The sequence below is a fragment of the Anser brachyrhynchus genome (genome assembly GCF_964034855.1).
Source record: "Anser brachyrhynchus genome assembly, chromosome: 1".
NCBI lineage: Eukaryota > Metazoa > Chordata > Aves > Anseriformes > Anatidae > Anser > Anser brachyrhynchus.
The window spans coordinates 203,675,619-203,690,462 of NC_137694.1; the positions used below are offsets into that span (position 1 = coordinate 203,675,619).

The following is a 14,844-nucleotide window of genomic DNA, read 5'->3' on the forward strand; positions in this document are numbered from 1 at the left end:
TGGCTAATAAAAACATCCCTAAAGACAGAGGCAGACAGACACAGAGGCAAACAGCATGCGTGCCAGGAAGCGAGGAAAGATATACAGTTGTTTTAAAAAATGAATGTTTTTTTCCCTACACAAACATCTAAAATATTTTAAATTTCCAAATATTCTAAGCACAGAATCGTTTATAAATTGTTTACAAAGGGGAGGTGAGCCCACACATACGTGGAGTGCATATTTCCCAAACAACTGTACAGGTGCTCTTTGGGAATGTTTGCAACCTGACTGACAATGTAAAGACCTTTCAATCAACGCACTGATCCGCAAAACCACACATCAAATTACATACGTGAAACGCTGCAAGCAGAATGTTGTACACGTAAACTTGAATGAAAGACACTAAAGTCACCAGTAAACCAAGGTTACCAGCAAGAATTACTTTCTACAAATGAAAGCGTGTGTTTTCAAAGTGAAAAGATTTACAATTAAAAAAGTATTCAAATACATAAATTCATTAGGGTTTACTTGTGGAGAGGGGAAGGGGGTTAAACAAATACCACACATTTATGAAATTATGTAAAAGTTACAGAAAGTCAGTCTGACACAGAATCACTGAAACTGATGCTTACAATATTTCTAACTAGGGTTATAATGGATATCCTAATAAAATTCATAAAAATTGGATATGAGCAATTCAAACAAAACAAATCAAAACAATTTGACAAAAATTCTATCAATGTAAAATAGGTACTAAAGCGAAGAAAAATATGTTGTTAAATATAAAGCATTCTACCCCTCTCCTGATTCCCACTTCAGATCACTCTTCTCCCTAGAAATATTGGGTGTGGAATACAGACTAATTTTAACAAAATCCACAAACGTCTCCTGCAATCTTCAAGACTAATTACCGGACTTGAGAAGAGCAGCAGCTACTGAAGCACTCCATTTCTTCCGAGCAGGCGGAGAGAGGTTACTGAACCATAAAGAAACTCTCAGGGAACCACAGCACTCAAATTACACGAACATGAAAGATTAGCTACAAAATGCCCTGTTGAAATTTACAGCTGCCACATGACATGGCAGTGACCATACAAGACCAACATCAGATGGTGCAACTCCTCTGAAATAACCCTATTTAACAGAATATCGTAGTAAGGTATGGTTATTGGTGCGTCCTTGAAATTCCACAGAGACTAGTGGTTTCGGCTGCTGACCCTGATCTCGTAGCCTGGCAAAGGGGAAAAGATTCAAAAGCGGGTCCTACTCCCACAATCATCTCTATTTTCCTGTAAAAATTCTATTTGAGTCATCTTGTCTTTCAAAGACGGAATAGTCTTAAAGAGAAGACGTTAACTGGAAATTTTCACGTGTGAACAGGGCTCAAGCCAAGGTGAAATACTGCCTTCAGGAAACCGGGCGGCTTTAGACCTAGCCGAAATAAATTTTATTCTGTCTTTGGTTTTCCCCACATTTACTAGACGTAGTTTGGTATTTCAGAACTACTTCCTTCTGCATTACCAAAAATGATCATAATTTTACATTTTTTAAAACAGTTTTTCCTCGTGGGAGAACAGTTCCCAGAAGGGATCTTTTCTCCTTTCACTTTTCCAACACCAATATTGTTTTCAAGCTGAACTGCCTCCCATCCAGACTGACATTTACAAGCTGTGCTAGAAGTTGTCCTCCTCCACTTTTCTAACCTTATTAAAGGCATAAGGAGCATATCACTGAGACAAGATTTCAAATGAACCACCTCCCCCTGAATGCCAAACCAATGACTGTTTACACAATTAAAAAACTTAGTCTCGGCACTGTTTAAAATCTACATATCCTGTAACAGCAGAACATAAAGAACTTAAACCACCACGTGTTAACATTTGCCAGTTTACACAAGCTTACGGCTATACACCAGCACATCCATTACAGCTGATTATAAATATAGGTTAAAATATTTACTTATTTACAGAATTAATAAGACTTCGGGAATCACTTTTGTACATAACCATGCCACATACTTTTTAACATAGAAAATACTTCTTCAAGACATGGAAGTGAAAATATGAAAACAATCACTGTCAGGTTGTATGTGCAAAGGTGTATTTTTTGTTTTGTAGTTCCGATACCGTGAAGACAGAAGCTGGCTGTACTGTTTTCCGAAACAACTCACTGATTATTGCCTTTGTGTGGAGTTTATAATTTTTAGGCTAAACAACTTTTCTTTCTCTCCAAAACGTTCTGTGGAACAAGTATTTAAGTACTGCAAGCGTGTGACATACTTTTATTTTGAAAGCTTAAGGATTCAAAAGGAGCAAAACGATTTCTGGGCTGAAACTGTTGCTCTGGTTAATTATCATTATCCTATAACTGACGTCAGGAACAATATCACACTGGAACTGGCAGTCATGCTATAGGAGGGGATATCAGTAATTAAGAGCACGAAGGATTTAATTCTGAACAAAACATTTGGAGCACAGAAAGCAATAATTAAATATGATGTGACTAATCAGGAACAACACACACCCATTCCATCAGAGAGTTCCATGCTAAGATTAACAGCGTGTAAAAAAATGGTGTTTTTTAATTAAGTCATAAACTAGCAGGATGAGCTTACACTTATGTAAACTGCATTCCTCTTCGAAATGCTTTCATTCTGCGTATTTTGAACGCAGAATTAAAGTTTTCTTCTTTTATAAAATGAAATCCGAATGCCACGACTCCCAAGCTGTCTTAACACTTGATCAGTTCCAGAAGCAGTGGGACAACAACTATCATCACCCGCACAACAGTTGGAGATTTTACGTGGAACTGCCAAAACCTCAAAAATTAAAGCTTCCAAAATGTTATACGTTAAAACTTCCCAGTTTTATTAAACGGCTATAGAGAGGGACATAGAGAAAGAGGTAAAGCAGGGGTTCACGGACGAGGCCTACCATGCAGTGAGCGGTTCTGCTGCTGGCCCTGAATGCTCGGAGCTGGCTCATCTCTGAGAGCGGGCAAAGGTCCTTCCACATTTCCTCTGCACCCCAACAAGAGAAAGCTGACTAAATGGTGAGTGCTTCTCGTAAATATATCTAAGAAAAGGTCACACAAACGGTTCCCCAGAACTCCAAGGTCTGCAGCTCATGAACGCCTTCCCCTCCTGCCTTGTGTTCATCCTGGGATGAGCCTGGAGAGGGGGGTGAAAGCTGTGTTTCTTCAAGGTTTGAGGAGCAAACATGAATGCCTGACAATGTGAAGAGCTGGCAGAAGGGGAGAGGACTGCTGAGACTGTTGGGGTGTAGGAAGAGTAAGAGACTCCTGCTCCCACAGGCCTCCCCCAGCAGACCTCTGAGACCCTTTCCTCTCACCAGGAAAACCCTCAGTTCTCCTCAAACACTACTTGGACCTCACCTGCTGGGAAGCCTTGAAATACCTCCTGACCCATCTTTTTTAATCTACCAAATTCTCACCTACAGTAGTTCTAAAAATTAGAAATGCTTTTCACACTAGAGATAGGTTTCTGAGAGTTCTTCATAACCTGAAATTAAACATTCCTTTAATCCCAGTTACTGACTAGCAAAAAGTCATCTAACTTTAACACAGTATTTCTGATCCAGAATTTTGCATAAGCTGTAAAAGACAGAAGTTTTATCTGAGAAAGAAGTTTCGAAACTGATTTGTAATACTGACATTTTTGGTAATTCTAGAAAGTCAAACAAGTAGCTACTCACTGTAAAAGATCTCATTAAAGGAGCGTAAAAATAAGTATTGCATTGAGCGTTTAACAAGATACACCGGAAAGCTCAAAAATGCAAAGCAGCTTTGCATAGAAAGCAAGAGACAAAGTATTAAATGTTTTCTCTGACTCTTGCCAAACGTCCTGCTCTGAAGTGATGGATGAGGTTTCCTGAGGCTAAGATGCCAAAGCCAATTAGCCATGTCAATCCGCAAGAGCGCCAGCTGCTAGGATCTAACTTTATTACTGTATTACTTAAAAGTGAAGACATCAGCAGTGTTTAAGTTCACATGACTCCTAATTTTAAAACCTGCCTCTTAAAGACTTCACGTGGGGGTAGTGACAGTGACCTTAAGTTTCAACCTTTTAAAGCCATGCTAGAGAGCCATCAGTTATCCATAATTTGATTACGTGAAGTATTCTGTTAATCAAATTAGTCCACATTATGCTCTATTTGAAGGAGAGTAAGACTGCAGCGTATTTCTCTTCTCATACGAGTTTTATGTAAAGTTTATATTTAAAAGTAGCAATTTATTTCAATATTGCCTGTTTCAGTTGCCAAACTGCCTATCCCACAGAACATGATATGTGTAAAGTATATAGCTTACCCATTTATGGCATCTAATTCTGAATTCCAAAATAAAATTTTTGGAAAGTGTTTTGAGCATTTATCTACTAGAATAAAACACGCCTAAGTCTTTGATTATTTGAAAACATCTGCATTTAATTTCTAAGCAAGGAGCTTGGAAATGTTGATCATACAATACACTTTCCCTGCACAGTCACCAAAATAAACTCAAGCATTCTGTGAAAGGGTAAAAGTTTTCTTCTGCTTAGGTGCCTGTGGAACAGACCTGAACATTACTGTCAGGCATTAAAGAGTAACCATTCCTTTTGAGTAACTTCATATTCCTCCAAACTACTCACAAAATTATGTTCCTTTTTATGTAATGCTATTAACATCTTAATAAAAAACATTTCATCCTTTTCCTACTACTACATTTAACACTTTATTTACTTTCCCACTCCAGTCTACAATTAGTACATGGTATTAACAGCATCACTTCTTGAACTGTACCCTGGGGGTGCTGAGAGAATGACACAAGAGCAGAAATATAACACAATTAAGACAGAGCATGTGATATGAAGGCCACAGAATAAATGTCAGATGAGCTCCATCTGATTGTGTCTTCTATGAAATGAAAAAGATGCAAGCTCTTCTACCCTCTTTTTCCAGTAAGCTCCAGGCATTAAAGAAACGGAAGTTAAGGAAGGAGCTTTCCTACTAAATCCAGATGATGGAACAGCAGAAAAATACCATTCCTCAACAAAAGGCAGGTCTTACCAAAGAACATCGCATGACCTGATACAAGTGGAAGCAAACAAATCCTCCCAGTAGCCAAAATGCTACTGTTAGAAGCGGGGATTCAGGACTCTCAAGTGAGCTTCGAACTTAAGATGTGTTGAAGAGGACATGTATTAAAACTGTAGGCTCAGAAAAAACACTGCTGAGTTGATATCGATGTCTAACTTGACACCAGAGAAGATTGGTTTCTTGTTAGTACTAAAACGAGTTTTGGCACGCCTGTTAGAAGTTAAGCCTTTATCAACTACAGCCAGCAGCACATCATTATCTGAGGCAGTTTGTCCATGCAACAGCAGAAATTATGCCATGAGTCCTTGAGACTTCTTTTCAGGCAACACTAAATACTGACCTCTCTGCTCCTCCCTCACCCAGGCAGCAGTGACAGACACGTACCTCAGCTGAGAGCACTACCACAACATCAGGAGTTTGTCCTCCTCCAGCCAGGAATGACACTGGGATCCGGACCTCTACCTCAGCACGGCTTCCAATGAGGAAAAGCAGAGGGCTTCCCTGCAAGCTTTCAAACTGCATTTTTTCCTCTAAGTTAACCAGGAAGTCAAAAGCAGAATATCAAAGTATTCATGCTTTTCTACCAATACGTTATAACGTTGAGAAAATAAGAATTTTACTACTCTAATAAAAAAGTTAGCATAGTACTTTTTTCTTTCTTTTTGCCCATAAGGAAGAACTAAGCAATAGTTCTTAAACTGCTACAGTATCAACTCAAAAGCTAATAATGGAAGGAATGAAAGGGCTATCTAGCCTGGGCAACATTAGAGAATAAATACACGTGGTCCCTTCCAGCTGCTGTAACCAAAGCCACTCTCGCCTCAGAAGAGGGTCGCAGTTATCCGTGACAAACCAAGAGATGGTGGCAGGAAAACAGCTAGACTCCAAGGAGACAAGTGTTTCAAGCATTTACTTGATGCATTTTCAGTTATGGAGGTCACTTCTTAGATGTTAGAGAAGTTAAAAAAAAATCTGGGTATTCATACCTTGGCTGATAAACTAAATAAGAGAGGTGAGTTTCCCCATCCCAGCAGTCCTTGTATAATGTTAATAAAAAAGAAATACCATGAAAGCACACAACGAGATTTTAATTACCTAAAAAGAGAACAGAGGAGTGGGAAAATCCATTTTCCTAGAATCCAGAGCTTCTAAAAACTCTAAAATATTTATTGGGTAAATGTAAATCCATCTGGCCTTCTTCAGTCTGCATTGTCTTCATCTTTTGATTAAAACTGTGTTGTTCCCAAAGGAAAAGGAGTTGGTGCCTTGTTTATAAAATGTCAATTTAGTAAGTTTAAACAGAAAACATTTTTTTGTGTTACAGTAAATAAACTGTGTAACCAAATATAATGGTCTGCCAAAAAATGGGATATTTCAAACACCTATTATTTCACAGAATTATCGTTGAAAAAAATGACAAGACCTTATTTTTAAGGATATTTCTATTTTGGTACATAATGTTTTATAGTATATAACACCATTAGGTAATAATTTCTCAAATGACTTGCAAGTTACACAACATAAATGTGACTTTATAGTCATATAGCACATTACTCAAGGAAAAAAACTGGAATCTGTATTTTCACAGTATCATACATTTAATTGTAACAGGCACAAGGTACTGAAACATTCATAACAACTCCAACTCATTTGCAAGTTTGTACAGAAAGCACTTGATAAGCTGGTTAGTAAAATCACTCAGGAATGTTCAGTGGCAGAGTACTTCTTGTATGCAATTATCTTCATTCACAATATTACCATTTTGCCTTTAGGCGAACAGGATCAGCAACAGCACAGCTTAAAAGTAGATTTCTGTTGTTGCTGCTCCTCTTGCCGTAGCAAGTCTCTGCCCCTTCTTTTGTCCTTCCACATACCTTCCCCACAAGGCACAAAACAATAACAACAAATTTAGTGTACATGGAAAGTGATATTGGAGGGCCCTTGGCCTCAAACATTCAAACCACTTTTTATATTCCACTATACTCATGTTAAGCTTTGTTTGCTGCTAAAGTGTACCACGTATCTTACACGAGACTACTGGTTTTGATTTTTTAAGTACTGCAAAGCATGAAGATTTAGCGGTATTTTGAATCGCTACGACTTCCATCCTGTAAGAAAGCATACAAACACCTGGAGTTAAGCTGTGACTAAAGAGCGCTGGATACTCATTTCTCCATTAGATCCAGAGGGACTTCTTTGTGGATCTGTGCTTCAGCATTCTTGCTTGCTTCTAGACCAAGTAGCTCTAGCCATAGGAGCACAATACTTGTTCTTCACATTGCTTGCTTGGAGTAAACAAAGGTACGGCCAAAATGAAGCCAGATTTAGACTATTTATGTAAATGAAAAACAATTCAACTCTGATACTGCTTGCACTTCTTCAAAAGCGAAAGAAACCATTCTCAGTTATACTACCTGTGCTCTATCATACACTGAAACAGAGCAATACCCACTCAAATACTTTTGATCAACTTGTTCTATTCAGTATTTAATGTCAACAGTATTTTTTTTTTAGCTTTAACGCTTTCCTATCTGGACTTGAAATACAACTGAAAAAGTGTTTCTGTAACAGCAGACACAGGGAAAGGAAGGAGTTGGTATGCCCAAAAGGAAGAGTAAGTACCACAGTAAGCAGGCTCCCAGCCTCATCAACAGGCTGTTGAACACCCACAGCAGCCCTCAGATTTTCCAGAAAAATGTCATAAGTTCAAGCGTACAAAATTTTGAAGGACTTCCCCTTATTGTAGTCGTCTTACACTCCTTGCTGTTCTCTCAATATTTCTCTTAATCCATATTATCTTTAACAGGTGATCACTGTTTTACTTTACACCCAGGAAGATGTATTCTTCCTCCAAAATTTTGTTTGAAAGGAAAACGCTCCCTTTTCTTACTACTGGCGGCCGTGTGTTTCTTACCTTAAAACAGTATCTCTTCCTTGGTATATGAGCTCCTATATTCAATATTTCATCAATGATAGATGCACTGATGACCTAACATCAGGACAGCATGTAAGTGCAACATGGACTAGCCATTTTTCTGTGTAGAATTCATCCAGATGTTATTGCTGACAACATTTTCTCCAACTCCCATATTCAGGACACCAACAGTACCCTCTTTGTCTCTCTCTCTCTCTCTCTCTCTCTCCGGGCTCTTGCTAAATTTTTCTTCATTGCAGCAAAATTCATTACTTCCCTTCCCTCCAAACCTATCGTTTTCTTTATCATCTGCTTTCTGCTTTAAGTAGCACAGTCTCTATGTTCTCCCATCTATCTTCCACTTGTTATACCTACAACACTCCCACAATCCAACTCTCATTACATCAGCTCAGCTCCAATCCTTCATGTCTCTTGCTACAAAGAGTTCTAATTCCTCATTTTTGGGTTGTACTGCTGCCTTCTTTTCTTGATCTTTCTCAACTTATTTTTCAAATTTGTATTTTTTCCACTCCCTAACGCCCTCTCTATGGTTGGGAATGATTCCTACATCAATTCCTTCTATCACAGTCAAAAGCCAGTCCCCAACACTCCCACTCTGCCTTTTGCATCCAGCTGTCTGATCTCACGCCTGAACTTTACATTGTTTAACCTGTGACCCTGAAGAACAACTTGTTAATGTTAACATTTCCAATTTTGTATGTATAACACCACACATGACAATCAGAAAGGGTAAGTGCCAGGTGCTGCACCTGGGTCACCACAACCCCGTGCAGCGGTATGGGCCTGGGGAAGAGAGGCTGGAAAGCTGCCTGGCAGAAAAGGGCCTTGGGGGTGCTGGTTGACAGCTGGCTGAACATGAGCCAGCAGTGTGCCCAAGTGTGTAAGAAGGCCAACAGCATCCTGGTCATGAATCATCAGAAATTGTGTGGCCAGCAGGACCAGGGAGGTGATTGTCCCCTTGTACACGGCACTGGTGAGGCCACACCTCAAGTACTGTGTTCGGTTTTGGGCCCCTCACCACAAGAAGGATGTGGAGTTGATCACCCGTGTGCAGGGAAGTTCAACGAAGCTGGTGAAGGAACTGGAAAACAAGAGTTATGAGGAGCAGCTGAAGGAACTGGGGCTGTTTAGTCTGGAGAAAAGGAGGCTGAGGGGAGACCTCATCACTCTCTACAGCTACCTGAAAGGAGGCTGCAGTGAGGAGGGTGTCGGTCTCTTTCCTCAGGTGCCAAGTGATAGGATACGACTAAAAGGTCTCAAGTTGCACCAGGGAAGGTTTAGATTAGACATCAGGAAGAATTTCTTCATGGAAAAGGTGGTCATGCAATGGAACAGGCTGCCCAGGGAAGTGGTGGAGTCACCAGCGCTGGAAATACGTGAGAGACGTGTGGGTGTAGAGCTTAGGGACACGGCTTAGTGGTGCGCTTGGTAGTGATACGCTGGTGGTTGGACTTGATGATCTTAAGGGTTTTTCCAGCCTAAGTTATTCTGTGATTCTACTCAAATCCGTTAGAAATTATAGTATAAAATGAATGAAGTCTGATATAACGAGGCACAGTTTGAATTTCAAACAAAACGTAAATACACCTCCATTTTTTCCAGAGCAGAGCAAACACTGTACAGTTGAGCATACACTAGGATAAGTGTCTTGGGATAGCATTTGAATGACAATGTATCAATTTTCAAAATTTTTTATTTCTCAAAAACTTTTATAACAAAAAAAGGGTCCTAGTCCAGATTAGTCTCTTTTCTATCTTGTAGGTTGTTTTTTATTTTTTAGTCAGACCCTCTTTTAGTCAGTTTAGTTTCAACACAAAAAAAAAAAAAACTAATTCAAAGACATGGTTTCTTAAACTTCAAAGCAACAACTCAAATGTTAAGCTGTTCACAATGAAGTATGCCATAACTGTTTTGAAACTTAAGAGCTATAGGTATCATTCACGGCCGCCCATTTATTATCATCATCTTCTTTTCCAGATAAAAATAACTGAAGATATTACATTTCAGTTTCCACCTTTTGTTGGAATCTTGGGGTTCCTTTTGATCTCAAATTAACCATAAAGGATTATCTTATACGTTCACTACCAATGCATCCCTTACAATCCTAGAAACGTCTTGACTTTAACATGTGCAATCCAAAATAGAACATGAAAGGCTCTGTGCTTCTGTGTGGTCCCCAGCACTGACTACTGCAGCTCTCCGCTGGGGTATTACAGAAACATCAGTTCTCAGACTGTAACTAGTTAAAAACTTCCAAACCCACATTTTCAACCATGTTAGGGCTCAGGCACATTAGTTTACTTCTAAGCTTTTTTTTTTTTTTTATTAGAAGTTGATTTTAGACTGCATATCATATATTCCTATATTTATTTCTTCTACTTAAGTCAAGAAAAAAAAAACCTTTCACATGCATTGTTCTAATAAACTCAATTTAGCAGAAAGCTACCTTAAGAAAGCACTTTCATTCAATTTTTCCACAGAACATATACAGCATAAACAATTTAACCTGTCATTTCATCCTGTAAGTAGTCAGAAAATACAACTGGGGAGTTCTGGGTCATATAAGCCCCTGCATTACTTAAAATTAGTCAGGACACTTATTCATATGTTTCTAGTAATTAAAAAAAATCAATAAAAGATGTTGCCTTTTCAAAACAAAGGTCCTTAACCCTTCTGCCTGTAACACTCTCCTGTGTTTCGCTCCTCAACGGCAGCCATACATGAAGACTTTCACACCTATCATGCCCATTTCACCACGTAAATTCATCTCTGCGCACAAACTGTCAAACACTGCCAACATGGCCAATATAAAAACTATTTTCCTGTTTTAAAGGTTACTATATTAAAGGCCCTAGAATGGCTATAAAAATTCACTGCAGCAATAGTCAAGATAATTGCTTATAACCAATAGCCCTAATTACAACTACCCCCCCTCCCAACTAGACAAAGGCACTCACGAAGAACCACAAAAAAAGATGTAGTTATTGCTCAGACTATAAAATATACTTTAGCAAAACATGAAACAAAACAACGTAATACATTTAGTTCAAAGAATATGTGAATAGGTTCTGAAACCAGTTTTTATAAAATGCAAGAAATGCAGAGTAATTTCCCATTTCATATCCATTCTCCATTTTCATGGCCTGACAACTAGCTTAAGCCACATTGCATTCCAGGTCTGAAATCTAGATACCAGCATTAACAACTAAAGTATGACAGCTCTCAGAACATGCTGCAATCTAAAGGTAACAAATACTTTAAGGACACAGTGAAGTTATGAGTAAAACTTAAGGCATAGAAAGTTCTCAACCAGAGATAAGCAATGCAAGTAGGAAAATATTTGCAGTGACTACACAGCTTGCTAACAAGCTATGTCATAATCAGGGCAGTTTCTGAACCAAACCGTTGGCTGTCCCAAGTTCAAAGACTAGTTACTAAAATAAACCATTATGTTGAAGAGAACGTTCATGGCAATAAATGGCTTCCATAAAATCTGACTACAAATCTGACTACAGTGGTTGACTTTTCCCTTATAACACTGTCCAACATCAAGTGAGCTGTGTGGCATCACAACTTAAGAGTCATGGACATAATGAGCTTTCTCATTACTAGGATACTCAAGAGATTTTGCTATTTAAGCACACCTATTTCCCCCTCTCTCTTTAAAAGCCCGATCCAAATTAACAATGAGATGTCCAACTAATTATCACTACTTTTATAATAATCTATGCTTCCTGAATGAGAGACTTTTACACACCTACTCTTCTTAATTCAAGAACAAATTCAGTCCTTAGTGATAACCAAAGTTATCCCCGTAGGAATCCAATGCTGTTGCTACGTGTTATTGAGGGTCTGAACATATAACTAATTAAATTTCAAGGAGACGACTCATTTTCTTCTCAAATTAGGAAAAAAAATCACAAACAAAAAGGAAACTTAATGGACAGGGTATGAGCCATCCAAGTCAAGTGGATAAAAGTTAAAACAGTAAAAAGTAGTTGATTTCAATATAATTAATGGTGAAAATTAATTTCTTCTCTTCTGAATTCTGTAAACTCTACTCATGAGTGAGTCTGTAATGACAGGCACTGTATGAATACAGAATAAAGTAAGAAACAATTCCTGCCTAAAAAAAATTAAACACTAGAATTTGAAATAGAACTCTATAATGGGTTTTGCTATATTTTGAAATATTTCTATGAACAGGATATTTACTTGCTAGCACGTGAAATATCATCTCTTTCCAAAAGCATTCCAAGTATCGTCACAATTACAACAGTTATCAACAATGGCTTTACCAGAATGGAAGAGAAAGTATTGGTGTTATCACTCCAATCTGTACTGCAATAAATTGTCTTTGTCTCAACACTTTTACTTACAAATCTTTAAAGAGTCTTAAGTTCATATGATTCTCTCAAGGCTCCAGTAAATTGTTATAGTGTTCTAAAACATTTCTTAGGTTGTCTGGTTGGGTTTTTTGTTTAGTTTTGTTTTCCTTCTTGTTATATGACTCTTTATACAACTCACTATAAAAAATCTTTAGATAATTCTTCTAGCAAATACAATCATTCCTCAAGAAATATAATCATGTTACAGAAGTACATATTTAGAAAAAGTTAAAGTATAAAGTATTTACATAAGTTTACTACTGTTATTTGACAAAGATTACAAAAAACACGACAAAATTAAATTGATACAACCATCTGGTAAAATGTTTGCTTGCATAATATTTTATATCAGTTTGAAGAATGATTAATAATAAAAGTGACGCATATATTGTTGGATTACTTATCTGAAAAACAATGATCATTGAAAGTACCACGTCATTCTACTAAGGAAGGGACATAAAATTATCCATTTTCTTGGGTTTATGATACAAGAAATTTCAACATAATACAACAAACTACAGTTCAGCATGTGCTTTACAGCTACTCCTGAAACACCTAAGAGCACAATTTGCTATTAAGATAACTTTCATTACCTAACAGCACGTAATTCTTCAATTGAAAAACAGAAAAGTCTTCAAAGGATTAAGAAGTCAATGGATCTCAGCACTAATCCATTTTAAACAAGATGCATTTCCAATGATATTACACATTTTTACTCTTGAAATAAAGGACTACTTACTTGATTGGCCATGTAAATTGTGAGGAGTCCTCTCCTAGAAACAGAAGTTATAAAATTGGTGAATAAATTAATAACTTTTTGCAAAATGAAGAAAAAAGTTTAAGCATTAGAATACTGCATTAAAGAACAGAATTTAGGATGGATCATTGCTACCCTACAGAAAAATACATATGAAACCAAAAATAGTACCTTCATAGCACAGTATCAAAGCAGTGAAGAATTATAAGTACAGAGTTATATATAGTGATTGGCCTGCACGAGTCATGAAGTCATCATGAAGGGGCAAGGCACCTTGAATAACACAAAGTGAAAGCCTCAAATATCATACCATCATGTTTAACTGTTAAACTTAATATGAAAATGAGTTTATAAGCTGAACTCATTTGTCTTCACACCATTTGGGATTTTTTTTAACGCTGCTACAAACATGAATGACAGAAGGTCCAACCCACCCAAGTTTGTATATTTGTCTTGATATTTTAAGTTTTTAAGCATAGAGTGCTTAAGAGGGCTGTATGTTAACAAAACAACTTGAAATCAGTGCAATTATACAAGGACACGAAATCACACACGGTAGGAAATAAATTCCAATTGCATGGTTCCAAGGCAGCAAGCAGAAAAAAAAAATGAAAAGGAAAGAAAAAATCTTGTTCAGTATTTTCTAACCCTCATGTCCAGGTGTTTATAACTTTGCCAAGCAAAGCATCTAGATTTACATTTCTCACAACTGGTATGTGAGGCATAGGGATATATCCCATTTAAAAGCTCTAGTGCTTCCACATCACTTTGAATTTGAAGAAGCAATGTTACATCATCCCGAGTCCCACAGGTTGCTCTCTATTCACATGCAAGATTCAAATTTTGTTGAAGCTCAACACTTTAACTAACAAAAGCAGATTGTTTAAAAAAAAATCCTCTTTGAATACCTTCCCCACCTACTACCACTCTGCATGTGCAGATACAAAAAAAAAATACCAACAAGATCACAGCATAGAAACCTCAGGGATAAAAAAAAAAAAGCCCAAATCTAAAGATTTGGTGCGGATGGAGTACACAAAAAAACCCAAACAGACAACATATAGCGAATTGTATCTTGAAACATTAAAGCAGAGAGACTTCCATAACTCACAATAAAGTCCCCCAATCCTGCATGCTGCTTCTAACCAGGAAGGAACGAAAATTCACCTTGTACAGTACATGAATTGAACTCTTGAACAGGTCCACGAACAACCAATGAATCTTTAAGCTTTTTAAGCTCTCACTGCTTTAAGAGTATAATGAGTGTTTTGACAATAGTATTATAGCGTGTATTGCACAGCTTGGCTACTGCACAATTTACTTCATGGATTCTCTCTGGTAGTATCTGTATCACACAGGCTGGGATGACATGCAGGCGAGGTGCTTTGGCCTCCCACTGATTATTTTTTTTTTTCTTTTTCCATGTACTAAAAATCCAGGAGCTTGATCTTGTCAAATTCGTAGCTTTTATTGTGGTCCCTCTTGGCCAAGTGTTAAATGCAACCTGCCAATCGCAAAGACAAAGAAAGGAAAAGGGGCTAGAGAAAAGGAAGGAAAGAAATAAGAAGCTACAGTGCAGCTGCAGTGAGACCGATACAAGAAGTAGGTGGTCAGGGGAGGAAAAACATGCAGACAATGAAAGCACACAAGGAAATAACTTCTGGAGTTGAAAATACAGAAAGCTGCTAG

General features: G+C 37.7%; 1 protein-coding gene across 1 annotated transcript in view; it reads right to left on the minus strand.

The window, feature by feature from the left end:
* The window catches only part of TMEM135 (transmembrane protein 135), a 180,757-nt gene that overhangs the window by 124,751 nt on the left and 41,162 nt on the right, over positions 1-14,844 (minus strand). The window contains exon 4 of the mRNA XM_080598275.1: positions 13,138-13,171. Coding sequence (XP_080454401.1) covers positions 13,138-13,171 — 34 coding nt within the window. The remainder of the gene's footprint in view (positions 1-13,137; positions 13,172-14,844) is intronic.